The sequence below is a fragment of the Myotis nattereri genome (genome assembly GCF_964212035.1).
Source record: "Myotis nattereri genome assembly, chromosome: 1".
Taxonomy (NCBI): domain Eukaryota; kingdom Metazoa; phylum Chordata; class Mammalia; order Chiroptera; family Vespertilionidae; genus Myotis; species Myotis nattereri.
Genome location: NC_138075.1, coordinates 41,498,203 through 41,519,463, shown reverse-complemented (window position 1 = coordinate 41,519,463; position 21,261 = coordinate 41,498,203). Strand labels below are relative to the sequence as shown.

At 40.4% G+C, this 21,261-nt stretch overlaps 1 protein-coding gene across 1 annotated transcript in view; it reads left to right on the top strand.

The window, feature by feature from the left end:
• FRMD6 (FERM domain containing 6) overlaps positions 1 to 21,261 on the top strand; it is a 79,374-nt gene that overhangs the window by 20,439 nt on the left and 37,674 nt on the right. The window contains exon 2 of the mRNA XM_081093547.1: positions 19,859 to 20,103. Within this exon, the coding sequence (XP_080949673.1) occupies positions 20,005 to 20,103 (99 nt within the window). The 5' untranslated portion in view covers positions 19,859 to 20,004. The remainder of the gene's footprint in view (positions 1 to 19,858; positions 20,104 to 21,261) is intronic.

Genomic DNA, 21,261 nt, shown 5'->3' with positions numbered 1-21,261 from the left:
GCGATCAGAGTCTGTCGGCTGGGGAAAGGGACCAAGAGGTAGTTAGTGTGCCTCATAGTGACTGGTTGAGTGGGTGTTCTGGTCATTCCGCCATTAGGGTCAATTTGCATATTACCCTTTTATTATATAGGAAGGAAGGATTATAGTGGTATCTCACTATAAGATTTTTTATTTTTCTATTGACTAATGTTGAGCAGAATTTCAAATGATCATTTACTATTTGCATATTTTCTTTGATGAAGTTGTTAGGTCCACACTGAAAGGAGCTAGGCCAAGAGATGCCGTGAGAGTTTAAGAAGTTTTATTGCATTCTCTCACAGCAGGCAGAGACCAGTGTGTCAGTGCCAGCCCTGAGGGATGATTGGGTTCTCTTATAGGGTCAGGACGTGGGTGCACAAGTAAGTCAAGCCTAGGGGAGGGCACAAGCTTGTCAAGGGGGAGAGTGCACAGGTCGGTCAGGCAGAGGGGAGTTCTTACCTTGCTTCTGCAGGCACTGGATTGTCTGCTGCAAGCTATGGGAAATGGCTTATAACAGTATATATTTCAGAAAACATGTCCAAGCAGGAGAGATTAGGGATCGTTCATCCTAACACAAGTGACTGTTTAAATCTTTCCTCCATATTTTTAAGAGATGTCTTCTGTTAGTTATAAGAGCTATTTATGTATTCTGGGTTGAAGTCTTTAATCAGGTAAATTTTTACCTTGGCACCTTTCTCAAACATCAAATGACTGTGTATGGTTCTAATTCTGGACTCTTTGTTCTATTCCAGTAAAATATATATATATAACAATATTATACTGTTTTGATTACTGTATGTACCCTTTAGAATAAGTTTGAAAATCAGATAGTAAGTCCTTTGACTTTGAATATGAGTAGTGAGAGCAGGCATCCTTACACCATTAGGGGAAAACCATTCAATCTTTCACCATTAAGTGTAATATTTGCTGTAGATTTTTTGTTGTTTGTGGTTTTTTATTAATCCTCACCTGAGGATATTTTTCCATTGCTTTTCAGAGAGAGTGGAAGGAAGGAAAGGGGGAGAGAGAGAGAAACATTGATGTGAGAGAGACACGCCTACTGGTTGTCTCTCAACTGGTTACCTCCCGCCCCAGCCCCATGGAAAGCCAGTAGATAACTTATAACTTTGCAAATCTTATCTGAAAACGAATTGTTACCCAGCTTTCCTTAGAAAAGTCATGACTAGGATCAACACCATGTTTTCTTAATTGACTCCTCCGGATGTGCAGGTGGTGAAGGAAAATGGGCACTCCTGAGTGCTTTTTGAATACTTGAATAGTTTTGGATCTGAGGTATGATTCTGAGGCAAATGCTGGTAGGATCTAGCCTTCTTGTGGGAGGAGTCAGGGAGTAGGATGCCGTGATGCCCCATTGGTGTTGGCAGTGGTCCTGTCCTGAGGGACGGCTGACGTGGAATGAGGCTGCCCCTCTGATTTCTCCAGGATCGAGGTCCGTAGGTCAGCCTCTGGACCAGCTTCCCCAGCATGATTAGAGCCATCTGAAAAAGCTGTGCTGAGCAGGGGTAGGGTGGTTTCTGTTTTTCGTTTGATTGGCCTGTTTGTTTTTAACTCTAACCTTCAAGATTGAGCTGTGGTTCCATTTTTCATGGAGGATTAGCCCTGTTAGCTTAGGGTAAGGTGTAATTCTGATTTCCTTCCTCCACACCCTTAAAAACCAGACTTTAAGTCTCCCTCAAAGCATTAGAGGATGACTACTATAAGAAGGAATGCTGTCTTTTAGCAATGTGCAGGGGGGATGTACATCAGAGAACCAGAAAATCCAATGAGCAGGCAGGTCGAAAGGAGGCGACTTGACTGGGCTATTCAGTGACTCAGTATTGGATTTTGTTGACTTCACACACCAGGGAGCACAGAGGTACACTGTTAAATGGCTTTTATTTCTATTATCTTTGGAATATACATAGGTAACAATCGAGTTGACCTTGTTTTGTATCTTATTTCAAAACCCCTATTGAGAAGAGTTCCACAAATAAGACTGTGAGTTGGTATATGGGAAATAGAATGTTACTGCATAAGTACCACTTGAAAATGAGATTTCACACTTGATGGAATTGTCAAATTTATGGTGCATAGTTATCTTTCAGAAGTAATCTACGGGAATTAAATACTGGATGACAGGTAGGAGAGGGGAGAGCCAGCTTCTGACTGAAGATTCTCCCGGATCCCAGTAATGTTCCCCACAGTCACCTTAACAGTCTTAGATCACCTCCATCTCTTTAGAATATATTGGCTAATGATTTGATGATGTCCCAAGGGAATGGGGGTTGTGTGTGTGTGTGTGTGTGTGTGTGTGTGTGTGTGTGTGTTGGAGGGGTGGGGGGGACGTGATCCTTAGAACTGTTGGTCTCTGGTTAATCTTCATCCAATTCTTTGTTTGGATATATGTGTCTTAATGGGTTGGAGTTAAATCCCTACATGACAATAACAACATTAACTATTTTGTGAAGCTATAATTAAAGAAGCCTTATCTAAAACAAACATTTTCATCATTTTTCTCCAGGGCTTTTAAAACTGTAAATCAAAGTTCTAGGGTTTTCTTATGATTAAAATAAACATTTTTTTCTCTGACTTTTTAAATGGATATTTTCGGATGTTTCATAAGTTTATGAGACAACTTTGTCTTTAACCTATGTATTCACAGCACCCCCCCCCCAAAAAGGGTGTTAAATGAGGACTTTTATAGCAATATAAAGCCTTGTTAGAATGTCCAGAGGAGTCTTTTACTTTGAAGTGTATAGAGTGTGCTTTTGATCTTTTACTGTAAAGAGTGCCTGCACCTTGAGTCTCACTTCACCCCTTTCTACACATTTGGCACATGCACAGTATGTGTATATGTGAGGGTGTGTTCCGCTGCCAACGCTACTTTTTTGGGTGTGTCCGGTTAACCAAATAATTTCAGCCCATAATTTTATGTGTGTGGGGTAAAAATTGGATTCCTTGCACCTTAAAGTTTTTTTCTGGCTTCATAAACTTTTTTGTTTTTTGCATGTAATTGTACAACTACCAGGGTAGGAGGCAGGTTTTAGTAACATTTGGGTATGTTTACTTTAGTATATCATTTTAGCATGTCTCTTGACTTTAATATCTAAATACATAAAACATGAACTTTCTGAAAAGAGTCTAGACCAGGGGTGGGCAAACTTTTTGACTCGAGGGCCACAATGGGTTCTTAAACTGGACCGGAGGGCCGGAACAAAAGCATGGATGGAGTGTTTGTGTGAACTAATATAAATTCAAAGTGAGCATCATTACATAAAAGGGTACAGTCTTTTTTTTTTTTTTTAGTTTTATTCATTTCAAATGGGCCGTATCTGGCCCGCGGGCCGTAGTTTGCCCATGGCTGGTCTAGATTCAGTTTCCTACCTGTGGGAATTTTTGAATAGAATTTAGAGAAGAAAAATCCTGGAAGGAACAGCACACCAGGTGCCTGCCTAAAACTAACTGGTGTTCTTTTGCCGGGTCATTGGCTCAAAGGGTCAGTTTCTTCACCTATAAAATTAAGGGGTTGGACCAGATCATCTCTAAGATCTGATCCAGTGGTCAAGTTTTGATTCCATAGCACTTTATTATATTACTTTTCCATTTAGTAGTAAATAGAAAGCCAGGAATTAATCTATACACATGCCACTAAATTGTAAAAGCTCCCATAAGAATTCATTAACCACCAAAATATCTAAGGCTTTTTTTTTTTTTTTCAGTTTAGGGCCATGGAAATAATTGTGTATTAGGCAAAATAATATTTAATAAGGATTATTTTAATGTGTTATAGTTGATTTCATACTTATCCTATCTTCCGTATCTTTTTAAGTTTAATCACTAGTATGTGGTTACAGCATTTTCAGCATCAATACATCTGATTTGTTTTACTTTTTCAAGTGTGAAATACACACATTGAAGAATGATTATTATGTTTCTGTACATTTTAAACAATAATAGTAATAAAAGAACACCATTGTATTTACTACCAAACTTAAGAAAAAGAATATTTCTCTAGCATCTTTGAAGCGCCTGCCTTTTTCCGAAGACCCCTCCCCCCATGAGGCCCCTTCAGCACCACTATTGCAGTTTTAAGGTTAATCATTCCTTTGCCTTTCCCTATTATAGTCTTACCATATTCTACTACATATATATAGCCCTAATTGAATCATCATTTATAGTTGCCTGTTTTTGAATTTTCTGTTCATAGAAAGGAATCGTACTGTATCCATATTCTTCTGCTTCTTGTTTTCTTTGCCCAACATTGTTTTTGAGATTTATATTGGTCAATATGTAGCTGTGGTACATTAATGTTCACTGCTGAATTGTTCTAATGCACTATATTTTAATTATATATTGTATTGCCAATGGACTTTCCCATTTCCAGTTGGTACATTGCATCTCATCATGATTGTTGTTGTTAAGAGCCATTCAATGACATGCGAAAATCCTTGTGCAATGTTACAAGAAAGCTCGCAACTTTCCGAATGTTTAATTCAATCTTTGTTAAAGGCATTATGCACTCTTTGGAAAGAAGTGTTTCATGGGAAACATAAGTAAACCTAATGTTAATATTTTAGATATTATTGCCAGATAATGAGTATTTCACAGCAAAATTATTATCTAGAAAACTGTAGTTTCTGTGTCAGAGAGTTGAGTGCAAGTCCCATGAATGAAGGAATCAAAGATTTCTTTGTGGAAATAAGAAGCAGATGCTTCTAAGTTGAAGGGTTTTCTCTGAGAACAGCACTTTTTGTTGGCGATGTACTGCTAGAAATTCATCTTGGTTGAAAGGAATTTTTGTGCCTGGTTACTAAACCTAATATGACTTTTGAATACTGATAGCTGTAAAAAAAAAAAAATAGTTTCTCTGGTTTATTTATTTATAAAAACCATACTACAATCAATTTTAAAATTTTCAATTACTGTTGACATACATTATTATATTAGTTTCAGGTGTACACCCTAGTGATTAGACATTACATAATTTACTAAGTGATTATCCTGATAAATTTCACACCTATCTGAAGACAAACATAGCTATTAGAATATTATTGACTATATTATATTCCCTGTGCTGTACTTTACATCTCCATGACTATTTTGAAGCAACCAATTTGGACTTCTTAATTCCTTCACCTTTTCATCCATTTCCCACAACCACCCTCACATCTCTTGTTTGGGACTCTCTGTGCTTCCTGGACTTGTATGTCTATTTCCTTCATCAGGTTAGGGAAGTTTTCCGTCATTATTTTTTTCACATAGGCCTTCAATTCTTTGCTCTGTCTTTTTTCCTTCTGCCACCACCGTGATGCAAATGTTGGTATGCTTGAAGTTGTCACAGAGGCTCCCTATACTATCCTCATTTTTTTTTAATTATTTTTTTTTCTTTTTGCTGTTCCGCTTGGGTGTTTTCTGCTTCTTTATCTTCTAAATCTCTGATTTGATCTTCTCTTTCATCTACTTTCAGTTAATATATTTCTGACTGGTTCTTTTTCATGGTTTCTAGTTACATTTTTATGTTTCCTATCTTTTTGTTGAAGTTCTCACAAGTTCATCTACTCTTCCCCTAAGTTCATTGAGCATCCTTATAACCAGTGTTTTTGTTTGTTTGTTTTAATTAAATCTTTATTGTTCAGATTATTACAGTTGTTTCTCTTTTTTCCTCCCATAGCTCTCCTCCACCTGGTTCCCACCCCTCCCTCTGCCCTTAATCCCGCCACCCACTGTACTCATCCATAGGTGTAAAATTTTTGTCCAGTCTCTTCCCACACCCCCCACATCCCTTCCCCCCCTGCCCCGAGAATAGTCAGACCACTCCCTTTCTATGCCCCTGATTCTATTATATTCACCAGTTTATTCTGTTCATCAGATTATTTATTCACTTGATTTTTAGATTCACTTGTTGCTAGATGTGTATTTGTAGTTCATAATTTTTATCTTTACCTTTTTCTTCTTCTTCCTCTTCTTAAAGGATACCTTGCAGCATTTCATATAATACTGGTTTGGTGGTGATGAACTCCTTTAGCTTTTTCTTATCTGTGAAGCTCTTTATCTGGCCTTCAATTCTGAATGATAGCTTTGCTGGATAAAGTAATCTTGGTTGTAGGTTCTTGGCATTCATCACTTTGAATATTTCTTGCCACTGCCTTCTGGCCTGCAAAGTTTCTGTTGAGAAATCAGCTGACAGTCGTATGGGTACTCCCTTGTAGGTAACTGACTGTTTTTCTCTTGCTGCTTTTAAGATTCTCTCTTTGTCTTTTGCTCTTGGCATTTTAATTATGATGTGTCTTGGTGTGGTCCTCTTTGGATTCCTTTTGTTTGGGGTTCTCTGTGCTTCCTGGACTTGTAAGTCTATTTCTTTCACCAGGTAGGGGAAGTTTTCTGTCATTATTTCTTCAAATAGGTTTTCAATATCTTGCTCTCTCTCATCATCTGGCACCCCCATAATTCGGATGTTGGTACACTTGAAGTTGTTTCAGAGGCTCCTTACACTATCTTCATATTTTTGGATTCTTTTTTCTTTTTGTTTTTCTGGTTGGGTGATTTTTGCTTCTTTGACTTGATTCTTGCGATCCTCTGGTCTGCTGTTGGGAGTCTGTATAATGTTCTTTATTTCAGTCAGTGTATGCTTAATTTCTAGTTGGTCCTTTATCATAACCTCGAAGGTCTCACTAGATTTCTTGAGGGTCTCACTAAATTTATCGGCGGTTTCTAGAAAATTCTTGAAAAACCTTAAAAGTGTGGTTTTGAACTCTATATCCAGTAGTTTGCTTTCCTCCATTTCTGTCATTTGTGACCTGTTTCTTTGTCTCTGCATTTTTTATGCTTCCCTGTGTTGATATAGTGGTTTTCTGTGTTAGGTGTCCTATAGGGCCCAGTGGCTCAGCCTCCCCAATTATCTGAGGTGGACACTCTTGGTGCACCCTTTTGTGGGCTTTGTGCTCAGTCTTGTTGTAGTTAAGCCTTGATTGTTGTAGGTATCACTGGGAGGAATTGACCTCCAGGCCAATTGGCTGTGGGAATCAGCTGTGTCTGCAGTGGGAGAACTTCTGGGCTGGAGACACCCTTCTGGGGCAAGACTTGCTTCAGTGGGGCTTTGGTGCTCACTGAGTCTGCCCCCTGAGTGTGTCCCTTGTGGATCTGAGGAGTTGTAATCTGGATGGTCCCACTCTGACCACTGGGTACACTGGCTCTTGGATCTCTAAGGAGGTGCTAATTTAGCCTCTGCCTGAGGCTACCCAGCAGGAGTTATAGAGAGTTCCTCTTCTTTGTTTGGGGTTTGGAGGTGCCCAGATGAGGCCCAGCTGTGAAGCAGTGTAAGCTGCTGTGGGGCCTTGGACCTTCTTTTGGAAGTTCTGGGTCTCTCTAATACAGCTGCAATTTGTTAGGTAATTTTCAGCTTGCAAAGGGCCAGGCCTTTCATATGCAAATGCATCTGCACAAAGCTTGGGTGGGGCAGGGTCTCAGGGGATCAACAAGGCAGAGCAAGCAGCTATGGCTGCTTCCCAGTCTTACCCTAAGAGGCCCTGCATCCAGTGTCCCAGTAATCGCTGCAAGCACCTCTGAGAGAAAGCCGCCCTCTACTTCTGCCCGATGCCAGACAGTTCAGTTTCTTCTCTTATGAGTCTGGGTCCCCAGAGACTCACCCAGAACTGGAGTTCAGAGCAGTCAGGAGCTTGAAACTCCCTCCCAATTGAAAAAGTCAACCGTGTCCTCAGTTTCCAGCCCTCTCTACCTGCGCCTCATCCTCAGCTGCCAGCCCTTTCGGCGTGCGCCTCCATACCTCTGCTCTTCACTTCCACACCGCACCTCCTCTGAGTCTCAGTGTGCTTTTCTCTTCCCTCCTAGGTGTAGAATTTCCACTCAGCCAGCCTTCCTGTGGTTTTGGATGATGTCCGTTTTGTCTTTTAGTTGTATTTTTTAAGTGGTTGTGCGAGGCAGCAATTTCTGGTGTTTACCTATGCTGCCATCTTGGTTTCTCCTCTAACCAGTGTTTTTTGAACTCTGCTTCTAGTAGATTGCTTGTCTCCATTTTGTTTAATTATTTTTCTGAAGTTTTGTTCTGTTCTCTCATTTTGGACATTTTTCTTTGCCTCCCTGTGTTTGTTTCTATGTATTAGGTAGAGCTGCTAAGTCTCCAGGGTTTGGTAGAGGGGCCTAATATAGAAGGTGTTCTATAGGATCCAGTGGCAAAACCTCCCTGACCATCCAAACTCGGAACTTGAGGTATGCCCCCTGTGTGGGTTATACACCCTTCTCTTGTAGTTGAGCCTTGATTGCTGTTGGCATGTCAGTAGGAGGGGTTTGCCCCAGGCCAGTCAGCTGCAAGCCTGGCTGTGACCACTGATGTGGATCAGCTGTGCAGAGCAGGACTTATTTCAGCAGAGCTCTGGTGCCCACTGAGTCCACCCCTCCTTGAATGGAGGGTACCAGGCAAGGCCAAGGTGTGAGCCAAAGCCAGCTGCTGCTAGTGCTGGGCCTGGGTCACTTAGCAAGAGATATGGGTCACACTGTGGCCAAATGCTGCTTGTTTGAGAGGTTTTAGGAAATTCTGAAGCTTGAGCCACAGCAGGCCATATGTATGGAAAAGCCATTAGAAACAGCTTGGGTGGGCCTGAAAGTTGGGTGGAGAGGGCCTCAGGGAATCACCAGGGCTGGGCAAACAGTGTGAGCCAGGTTGATGAAGTCTCAGATATGGCACTTGCCTGCCAGCTCTGTGGGCGAGGATTCATCAAAGGAACAATGGCCTCTGCCAGCACTTCTTTCTGGGAGAAAGCTTCTTCCCCTCCCACTACCCCACCTCTGGGGTCTTGCCCTGATGCCCCTGGTTCCTTTAGAGCTGCTGCCCCAGCACTGGAGTTCAGAGGGATGGAGTCCATCCACTGGTCCTTTAAGAGGAACTGCCTGGGACTCCAGCAGCCTCAGCCTCCCTTAGCCTCAATCCCTACTGGTTTTTACAGCTAAAAGTTATGGGAATTTCTCTTCCTGGTATGGAACCCTGGGTGGAATTCCTGGTGTGGGTCTGGGATCACCTTTCTCAGGGGAGTCCTCTGCAGTCAAGATATCCCTTCCAATTTTTATCCACCACCTGTGGGTGTGGAACCAGCCCATTCCCCATTTCTGCCCTACCTACCAATCTCAATATGACTCCTTCTTCAATTTCCTAGTTGTAGGACTTCTATTCAGCCAGATTTCCGGCAGTTCTGAATGATAGTTGTTCTGTAGTTTAATTGTAATTTTGATGTGGTTGTGGGAGGAGACAAGTACCACATTTACCTACCTGCCATCTTGACCAGAAGTAGTTTCTCTGGTTTAAAACTCGTGAATTTTATCATTGCCTTTGTTCTTGTTGTCTACCTAGCATTTTCCCTCATCTCCCAACTTTCCAAAGATACCCAGGTTTTTCTTTTGATGTCCATGTACTTCAGGAGAGTTAATCCCAACTCTATCTATAGCTCTAGAGGCGGGCCCTGGGCTGCAAAAGCTGATCTAACAATTCCATCCCCCAGTGATGGGCGGCTTATGATCTGAGCCATCCAGCAGGGTGAGTTTCAGTACTCTTGTTGATGTGACCACTCTCAGAGGCGCCAGCTTTAAAGTGCAGTGATTTCAAGGTACCAGAAAGAAAGTAGGTACTAGATGACACCGTGAGCTACTCATCAAACCACAAGCCCACCCATCCTTCTTCTAGGCTTCCAGTTACTTTGGTTTTTCTAAATTCCCCTTATATCATTTTAACTAGTGTAACTACTAATAGTTGGCACTTACATAGTTTTTGCCTTACAACATCCGGTAAAATAGATATTGCTGTTATTTCCATTTTGCAGATAGGGAAGCTGAGGTGTAGAGAGGTGAGGGAACCGTCTGAGCTCATACAGCTAGTAAATAGCTGACTCAGAGGCAAACCCGAGCAGCCTGGCTCCGGAGTCGAACTTTGAGTTGACTATTTTCGTTACTTTCAACTTACCGCATCCCAACCAATATATCTTTTTCTATGTTTGCTTTTACACCAGTTGGCTGAACCTGATATACATGGAGACTTTCCTAGAAACTATTTTGCTGGCAGTGTTGGAGAATAGTATTCTTCCATTATGCTGTCTACTAAATTTAAAGACAAAAAAATATATATCCCTTTTCCCCTGTAAATAACATGCAGAAAATATTCAAGAAGCTGTGGGCTGGGGGAGTGCCTCTTAAAGAACATGATTTTAATCTTAATTGCCAGGAAATGTATTCACATCTCTGATGAGTTTCCAAATAATTTATTCAACACATCTTATTGGGTTCCTCTCACAGACCTAGGACTCCCCCAGGCACGAAAGACATAAAGATGCTGATGGATGGTGTCCTTGAGGGGATTCCAGTCCTCTGTGGGGAGACAGACTTGCCAGCAAGTACCACGATGATAAGAGCGCAGGAGAAAGCGTTAGACAGAAGACCCAAGCAAGAGCCTATTAACTGTCCTTTCCTTCCCCCCTCCCCCATGTCCCATTATTTCCTGGTTGCCTAACAAAAAAATAACCTGTCATGTATGCTCCACTCTTCCTAAATCATCTGCAGATCATGCAACCATCCAGTTTTACCTCACTGTCCTTGAAATTTTCATGTGCATGTGAATTCCCTGTGCACATGTATTAAAATTTTATTTTCTCCTGTTAATCAGCTGCCCACCGATGGGGAGGCATGCTTCAGTGGCTTGAGTTCTCCAGGGTGTACCAAGATACTTTGTTCTTTGGGAGGTGGGTGGTGGGTGAGATAACAGACAAGGGAGGATATTCTGGGCAGAGGAAGCAGCGTGGTCAAAAGCAGAGACATATGAGAGCAGGACTCGTTCGGGGGACCTTGAGGAAAAGGGTTGCAGGAATACAAAGCATGAGTTGTAGAATGGACACACGGAGGCTGGATGGGACCCGGCGGTGGAAGATTGCTGTGCTTGGAGGGTAGGTGTTATCCTGTGCAAGTGCCGTAGCACTAAGGCTGTGAGCTGGGTGCGACATGCAAGGTGGGAGGTGCATTTACACGAGGTCACGCTGCCAGCGTTGTGGGGGTGGCAGATTTCAAGAACAGGACGAGACAAGCGCATTCAGAAATCCAGGTGAGAACACAGTGAGGAGCTATGGTAGAGGAGAAAGCCACAGGAATGATAGACTAGGCAGAAGGATGGATTTTTTTCTTTCTTACTAAGATGGTTTCTAAAATGTATACACATATAGCAACTAAATCTATCCCAACCGTTCCGACCACTGAGGATCACTTTGTTAGCCTTCCTCTCCTTCACCTTCCTTGGGTCTTGTGTCTGGAAAGATTGTCTAGCAAAATAAATGACGTCATTTGTTTTCATTTTTCAAATCTGGCAGTAAAACTAAATGTGCTACCAAAATAAGCATTTAAAAATGATATGAAGTTACTTAAGCAAATGATATTTTCATTTCCTTTGAGGTGTCACCATGGGGAAATGTGCCAATTTTTTCAGGCATTTTGAAATATTTAAAATAACTCTGAAGACCCCCATTATTTCTTTGATGAACTCCAGCATGGAAGCCACTGCAATTGTTGATTAACAGAGTTATGCTTATTGCTGTTCAGTTTAGAGAGAGCATACCAGAACTGTGCTTTGGAGAAATGTGTTTTTAATCTCAAGTGTAAAAAAAAGTGGTGGTTTCATTGCCCCGAGTACCATTGTTCCCGTTACCCTTTGCTTTGCTTCTGCAGCAGAGTGAATCAAGTGAGTATGGTCATAGCAGGAAAAAAAGCCAGAGAAGGACACCACTGGGGAGTCTAGGAGTCAGAGTACCACAGAGTGCAAACTATTGCCAAAGCCAGAGAAAGTGATTGGTTGAGTTAACTTAAACAAAACTTTGGAAAAATGCCATTTTTTTTTCAGCCACTATAATGTATGACAAATGGACAACACAGTAAAAGCACATTCCGCACATTCTGTAAAAAAACTTTGTGGTCTTTACTAAGACAGCACCGCTCACCCACAAATTAGTATTCAAGATGCGATATTCTCTTGTTGCTGAAAATTTGTCATGAATTAATTGTGCTTTGTTTGCATTACATGAATTTATGCATTTTCCCATGTTACTTGCTGTGTGCAGTGCTCCTAGAGAACGGTGGTGTCTGAACAGCAAGCAACTCAATCACCTAAACTTTTCAGTTACTCAGCTGTTTTTCTACCCAGAAGGTCTTTGCTAATGATGTCTATTCATCATAGTGATTATTCTACTTTGTTGTAGAATGGAGAGAAACTTTAAACCTTAGAGCATTGTGGGGTTTTTTCCACGTCAATGTCAATCTTCGTCGCCAGTGATAGTAAACTTTCAATAAATTAATGAATAAGCGTGTCAAGCAGTAACTGAGCTTCTGGTTTGATTAGGCTCTGTTAGAGATGACTGGGTCGCAAGTGGCAGGATTAGCGGAAGAGGACAGGTAATTTATTGGCCACTATCTGGGAATTCCTGGGAAAGGTTTCTGGTGTCAGACACAGCTGGATACAGGATAAATGATGTGATCAGGATTCTTTCTGAGGTTCACTTTCCTCTGTGATATCTTCCTTCTTCAGGAAAATTCTTACCGTGGAAAGATGATTGCCAGCAACCGCAGGCTCATATTCTGCGCACAAATCGGAATCCAAAAAGGGGAGCAGCCCTCTCCATCCCAACATCTATATAACATTTCACGGAGGAATTCTGACTTTGCTTGGGTCATATGTGCACCCTTTCCACCAAGCACTGTGACTGGAGAATAGGGTACCTGTTAGGCCAGCCCTGGGTCACATCCGTACCCTCCATCGTCTCTCCGCCCATCCACAGTAGGAAACGCTCTGATTGATAGCCAGAAGGGGAGAGGAGCACTCTCGTAGGGATCCTCAAACTTTTTAAACAGGGGGCCAGTTCACTGTCCCTAAGACCGTTGGAGGACCGGACTATAGTTTAAAAAAAACTATGAACAAATTCCTAGGCACACAGCGGCGGCAAAAACACCCGGCGGGACGGATAAATGTTTTCGGCGAGCCGCATGTGGCCCCCGGGCCATAGTTTGAGGACCCCTGCTCCAATGGAAAGATGGTGCCAAGTAGATTAAAACAGATGTACTCTACATTCCGTTCTTTGGTTAGGCAGCGCACATTTGAACCTACCTAGTCATACACACTTTCTCTTTTTCGTAAATTTCATAAATGAAATTTCAAAGGAGTCACCACCTAACAGTATAACCGTTCCATTTACAGCAAACAATACATTTAACTTCCCAACCCCAAAGTAGAAACCACCCCTCCCCCACCCCCCCAAAGTTTAGTCCAGTCGCTGCATCTGGCTCTAAGTTCTAGAGCTCCAGGTGATATGTACAGTGTTCTTGCTGATTAATTGCAGATGTGCCTTCTCATGACCTGGCAACTCATGACTGTTACTTTCATGAGCCTTCCCTCAACAGCCTGATAGCTAATACTTTATGACCATTCTCTCATGTAATCTTTCCAATAATCTAGGAGGCCAATAGTATAGATTTTACAGCTGAAGAATCAGACTCAGGGATTAGGTTACTTGCCCAAGATTATATAGCCAATATTGTAGAATCCAGGTTAAAACTCAGGTTTGACTGATTGGGGAAGTTAAGTCTGTCTTCTTAATTAATATTCTATTCATATTGTCTCTAAACGCCTGACATCCAACCGTAAGAGAGGAGATCTTAATTTAAGCTTTTGGCAGTCCCTTATTTATCTACTAGGTCAGTGGTCGGCAAACTCATTAGTCAACAGAGCCAAATAGCAACAGTACGATTGAAATTTCTTTTGAGAGCCATATTTTTTAAACTTAAACTATATAGGTAGGTACATTGTTATTAACTTAATTAGGGTACTCCTAAGGCTTAGGAAGAGCCACACTCAAGGGGCCAAAGAGCAGCATTTGGCTCGCGAGCCGCAGTTTGCCGACCACGGTATATTAGAGCAATGGTTGGAGGGTAGGATGAGACAGTAACAGAGTCTGATGTTCTTTCTAGAAGGTTTGGCTCCAGAGGTTGATAGATGCCAACTATTTTGATTTTTGGATAAAATGGTAACTGCAAAACAGGCCATGAAGTAGAAAGGGTTTGATTTACTTTACTCTGAAGAGAAATAATTCTGTGGTTCCAAAATAGCTCTAGTGAGCAAAAAATGACCCTTAACTTAAGGAAAAAAGAAATCCTCATAATACAGAGCATACAGACAATTGAAAGTCAAGTGTCAGTTGTTTCCAAGTTAATTTATGTATTTCCAGATGCTCGAATCAAAATATAGGGCTCTCTAGGACAAGTCCCTGGCAGTAACGCATAGGTACTTGCGCGAGGAGTTTGGCAATGCGCTGCATTAAACTTTTAAGTTTCAAGAAGGCTAACCTTCAAAGCTTTTCTGAAGCCAGAGGCCATTAGACATTCAAGAGGTTGAAAAATTTGACTTCAAGGTTCAAGCCAGGTCTTGAGTTTGGAACTCAATCGCTAACCTTTAGTTAGGAAATTTGTGTTGATTAAGAGTTGTATTGGTACAGTAAGTCCCCACTTAACATCTTTAGTAGGTTCTTGGAATCTGCAACTTTAAGCCAAACAACATAGAATGAAACTAATTTTAGCATTGGCTAATTGATATAAATCAGAGTTAAATTCCACAACATAGTTCTGGTCATAAAAATATCACCAAACTTTTAAAATACAGACCCAAAACACTTCTAATATTCAACATGAAATAAATGTGAGTTATACATACATGTAAGAAAGGTTAATACAAAAAGTATGATCCTGATTCTCCAAGCTAATTCCAGTTCAGGGTCATGGGTGGCTGGAGCCTCTCCCGACAGCTTAGGGCACAAGGTGGGCACCCACCCTGGACAGGAAGCCCTTCCATCAGAGGGCCACTCACCCCCAGCCACACTCACTGAGACTGGGCTGATGTAGACAGGCCAGTTTACTTCATGTGCACATCTTTGGGATGTGGGAGGGCATGAGTATCCAGAGAAAACCTACGCAGGAAACCCTTCGGGAGAATGCAAACTCCACACAGACAGTGGCCCCCCCTGGGAATCAGTTTTTTTTCTCAGCAATGTTGTAATGAAACATTTGAGCACCTCCTGTCCTTAAAAAACAGCTGGGTGGTAGGAAGGAGCCCATAATGACTCTCTGTGGAAACCTGTATAGTACGCATGTGAAAATCTAAGGCTAACTCGGGCCAAATAAACGAGGTTTAAGTTTATGTGGGCCGCAAAAAAAAAAAAAAAGCTTCAATTTTCATAGAAACGTAGGTTTATTTCGATAGAGACATGCTGCATACAAAGGGCTGAAATAAATGAGTAATCGTTAACATAAAATAATAGAACATTTTAATAAAAGTTAATATTTTTTTCTTGAACGTTAACTTACCAGACACCGAGTAACTGCACAAATTAATAAGCATAACGCAAATAAACCTATTTTTCTTGTTCAAAATATTTCCTCTTTTGCACACCAAACAAGTCAGTCCATGACTAATGACGTGGCCATCGGCTGCTAAAATGTTTGCTGCTGGTATTAGTGGAGAGAAATGGTGCACCTGCACTTAAGGCACGTAAGGGAAATGAATGCAACACGATTATAGTAATCAGTCATTAGTGAACGTTGTAGTTCATTATTAATAATTATGTGTAACAGGATATTGTAAAAATTAAGTTACAAAATTTTTATTAAAACGTTTCTTACATTCCGTTATATTGGCTGGGCTGCAAAAATATTCATTGTAGGTCACATGCGGCCCATGGGCCGAGAGTTTGACATGCTTGCTGTACAGTATCGGTTCTCACTATGGGTGATTTTGCACCTGAGAACATTTGGCAGTGTCTGGAGGTATTTTGGATTGCCTTATAATAATCTTCTTATCAAATTACCATCCTTTCAAGTTTTTTTAGGTTGACAATCTCAAAGTTGAGAATTCCCTTTGCCTCCATTCAAAGTGAGATTATATTATGTGGGTAGGAAATTTCCATTGACTTAATTTTTAAAAAATAAACTTTTTATTGTAGACTACTTTTGCATACACAGGAGTTGCAAAGATAGTACTGGGAGTTCCTATATACCCCACATGTACCCTCTCTCATGGCTATGATACATTTGTCACAACTAATGAACCAATCTTGCTATATTATGGGGGGCGGGGGGTGGAGGGGAGCAAAAATAGTTTTACAGTTGTTTATGTGGAAAATAATACAATAATTAATAAATAATACAAGAATAAACACTGCTTCGTGTACTCACAACTGTAAACCTACTTTTGCTCTACCCTGTAGGATGAACTAAAGTCCATACTTTTATTCCAAGATGACCCAGTTTTAAAGGTAATTTCCAAAAAATGGAAATCACTATTGAATGTCCATACTATGTAATGGCTTCCTGATTCTTAAAAGAAATGAAGTAACTTTGTAACCAATGGTGCTTCTCAGGAAATAAGGACTTTATAATAATATGACTTTAAAATCCAAGTGTGGGAATCTTATAGCTTAACATTTGTAAGTTGGGTATTAATAAAGATGGCAAGGTAGAGTTTGATCACTGGTAAAGCTGTTTGTTGTTGCCTGGGAAATGATATTATGACATGGTTTATTCTTTGTAGATTATGTACCCTAAGAACATTGGACAGAAAAAAGGCTGCCCTGGAATAGGAAATGTGCCCCCCACCCCACCCCCAGGAAATTTAGGACACAGAATAAGTGGCCAGTGGATCAAAGGCTTATTTCTACAATTCAAATTGGTATCAATTTATTCTAATTCTTTCCCCCAGGACTGTCCAATTTAAGATTAAATTTTATACCGGAGCATATTAGAGATCTGGTAATTTTGCTATTTCAGTTGAACCTTTTAATCAGCTTTAATGCAGTTCTGGGTAAAGTGAAAACTTAATCCTATCTCTCTTTTAGGGCTTTTTTAGTTTGCCATCCTCAAAGCTTTCTAGAAAAAGCAGCAATGAAACATTACTGCTTCTTAAATACTCTGCTTTTGTTAGATTTTCTTCAGTAAACCTCTTTTAGTTTGTGGGGGTTTTTTTACTGCATTAGTTGAACGAAAAAATAAATAAAAATTGTACTCAAATGAAATTTTATAATTAACGAACCTTTGGAAACATCCTAAACCTCAGAATATATTTTTTTTTCCCTACGTTTTTCTTTTCATTCTAGAAAGTAGGTCAGGAGAAATACCGCTGCTTAATTGGTTTAATTAGAACTGGAAAATTATAGGAGGAACTCAATTTGAAGTGTAGATTTAAATAAGAAGAAATATACTGGGATTAATATCACTTAAGTGTTTGAATTTAAATAAGATGCATTTAAGCATAGCTTATAATTTCTTAAAAGATTTTAATGGCAGAGAGGATTGTAATGTATTAATACAGAGGGGGAAATTTGCCATGAAATGTAATACTTGACAAGGAAATCATTTTAGAATTGTGTTTCTTAAGCAGTATGCCTAAGAATTTTACTCTACAGGACCTTAATAGGTATGTGGTGGGTGGGGGAATATTCTCTGCCCAAGTAAATTTGAGACATATTAAGTTGAACGAATTTAAAAAGTTGCCTGCAGGACTTATCAGAGCTTTCAACTATTTCTGAATTTCTCTGAGAGAGTATGTGGCGGGTACCCTGCTTCGCCAATTTACTTATTCCTAGATCACCAAGTAACATTTTTCAGGAAAATGTTCTGCGTATACATATACATGTGACCTGTTTTAGGAATTTATACTTCACATGTGTACTTCCTGATGTGTACTATGGAGGCATTATATCCAACCCTGTGCTTCCTTCTGTTAACTGAAGTGTGATTTCCAAATCTGACTGTATATTAGAAATAGCTGGGGAGCTTTTTTAAAAGATAAGGTTTCTGGGCCCTGACCCTGACCCTCACCCTGACCCTGGAGATTCTGACGAGTAGAAATGTCACTGTGCCCAGGATCTGTATTTATTACAAATGTCCAGGTGACCCCCTGCAGCCAGCACTGGTCCTACGATGGGTGCTTTGGAGCTGCTGAACTACAAGTGTGCATGACTTAAATCGGTGTTTGGATTCGGGTGCAGTGAGTTTGTAGTCATAGAGCACATGGGTCAACCCTCCCTTCGTGGAGAGAACGGCAGCAGGGACCTCCAGTGACCCTATTGGGTGATGCACTGGCTACAACCTAATGGGAAACAATCGCTATTATCCTTTAGGAAAAGCAGAATACTGCTAAGGGAGCTTTTGGTCACCGTCCCAGGGGGGGAATACTATAAATAAGATTACCATTTGTGTTTACTTAGTTTGAGTAGCTCCCTTTTGGATAGTATATTATTTATACTTTAAATATCTTTTTTATTAATTTTAGAGGGGGGGGGGAGGAGAGAGATAGGAACATCGATTAGAGAGAAACATCTGTTGGCTGCCTCCTGTACTCCCCTTCTGGGGATGGAGCCTGCAGCCTAGGCATGTTCCCTGACCGACCGGGAATTGAACCAGTGACCTCTTGGTTCATGAGTCAGTGCTCAACCACTGAGGCACCCTGGCTGGGCATTTATGCTTTAAAAGGAAATACTATTTTATATTTATTCATGTGTCATCTAAGAGTATATTCTCTCCCACCCTCCTGCTGATTACAGATGGACATTTAACCTTAAGAAGCAAATCGACCAAGATTCTGTCTCATTTATACTTTGATTTATGTGAGCATTGATAATAGCTTTTCTATTAAAGCTATATGGTTATAAGTCTCTGCCTGGTAAAACGGTTCTCTATTCCTGGAAATTCTCTTTTGCTTCTCACAAATATAGGAACAATGTAAATATAACAGTATTAAAAAAGGAACAATATAAATATTGCTAATGGTTTGAGAGGCAACTAATCTTAACATATCTTTGTTGACTAGTGTTATATTAGCAATAAGTTGTGAAGTATTAGACACACTCCTTAAAAGTAGGAAATATCCACCACTGTTTTAAAATTATTCTGCAAGGCCTTGCCAATGCAATGAGACATGAAACAGAAATAAAAAGACAGTTATTGAAAATTGGAGAGAAAATTTTCATTACTTGGAAATAAAATCATATACATTGAAAATCTGAGAGAAGTTAAAAAAATAAAATTAATATGTTGAATAAACTGATTAGATGTCAGAGATATCCAAAATCCACATTTCTTTTGTATATAAACATACTAGCATTTTGATATATACTGTCTTGTTGTTTCTTTGTATTTTATTGGTTGGTGAAATAACAAATAGAAAAATTGTTTGCATTGTCAAGTTAGAGAATTAGGAGAGAACAGTGCCATAAAAGGGAGAAACACGTTGCAAGGAGGGCATAGCAGCCGTGGTAAACGTCATAGAGACATCCATTACACCTCCTCGGATACTGCTGATGGCCTGGAGGTCCCTGGCTTCTTCGTCCAGCCAGGCGGGTGACGTGCAGGAGGTGAAAGCCAGACCAAAGTGATTGAAGAAGGAATGTCATGCCAGAGCCAAGACATTTATTTGAGTTTGTAACGGAAGAAAAGAGTTTGAGAATTTTGTTGTTGTCATTGCTATTTTGTCATTTTGCTTCTTTTCGGCACCCTTTGTTATCTGTCCTGTGAGGCTGAAAACGCCTCAAAGGCAGCTCTGGGATGTGAGGGCTTTACGTTTAATTCCTGATTGCGAATGAAAGTTTTAAGGCAGTCGTTAGCGGGCGAGATGTAGAATGAATTTCAGGGAGTTCTCATTTATTCTACGAGGCAGCCCTAGCTCTGAGACACGCTGGCCCTGTGCTGCTCATCTCCCTGTCTCTCCTCACCAATCTCACCACCTTGATTCACGCCTGCTTTGGGCTTTTTTGTCTTATAGCTGTGAAACCTCCATCGTGCTGCATCATGGTGCTTCTCCCACAGAGTGTGTGATGAGGAGCAGAGCTTGGCTGTGGCGTTCTCGGAAGCAGCGGCGTTGCCGGGGACTCGGAGCCCAGCGCTGACCGCTAGAGAGGCCCCCACACGATGAACAAACTGAACTTCCGTAACAACAGAGTCATGCAAGACCGCCGGAGTGTGTGCATTTTCCTTCCCAATGACAAGTCTCTGAACATCATCATCAATGTGAGTGGATCCCATCTTAAAAATGTTTAAATAGTTGTGTTCCCACCCGTGACCACATTCACGTTCTGACTTGGTTAATTAAGGGGTGAAGTTATTACAGAATGAGATCATTAATCTGGCGGGTTAGGGTGCTAAAGTAGTCCACACAGGTATGAACTCTGAATTATGGCTGAAGTGCAGCTGACTTAAATAGCCACTCACCTGGGGTGCAATTAGAGAATTTTGGCTACTATATTATAGAAAAACAAACACTGCTATTTTTAAACTTTCGATTGAAATATAATTTTTATTTATATATATAATATGAATTTGCTTTTTAAATACTTTTGAGTTGTACCTACACACATGAGATAGTAATAAATTGCTAGCTTTTTAATGTATTTTGATCTTTGTTTTAATAGTAGCCTAAGTCTAGCCAATTTCCTGAATAGGTTGTGCTTATGAACATTGAACTTTGCTTGTGCTTCATGAGTCAAAGTTAATTCTCTTTAGTTCACCTGGACATTAAGGAATATGACATTATTTTTTTTTAATTGAGCTATAATTTACATGTAACAAAGTATAGGAATCTTAAGCATGCAGCTCGGTGAATTTTTACAAGTGTATACATCCTTGTAACCATTCTCCAACTTGAGATATATAGTCCATTGCCAGCACCCCAGAAAGACCTTTTGTGACTCTTCCTAGTCAATAACCTCCACCCAAAGGGTAACAGCCGTTCCCACCTCTATCGCCATAGAGTGATCTTGCTTGTTTCGGAACTCCGCGCCACTGACATTATGCGATATGTTCTCTTTTCTATTTGGCTTCTTTCACTCAACATTTGTCCTGTGAAATTCATCTCTTTTATTGCATGTAACAGTAATTCTTTCTTTTTCATTGTAGTATATAATATTCTGTTGTGTGAATATGCCAATATCTTTAACTGTTGTTGATGGGTATTGAGTTATTTTAAATTTTGGACTATTATGAATAAAAATGTTACGAACATTTTATGTGTATGCATATATGCGTACATTTCTGGGCTTATACCCAAGAGTGGAATCGTGGATCCCAAGGTATACATACGTTTAGCTTTGGTAGAGACTGCCAAACAGTTTTATGGTAATCAATAGCCTGCCTAGCATTTTTCAGTTCCTCTCCTTATTATCAATTTTC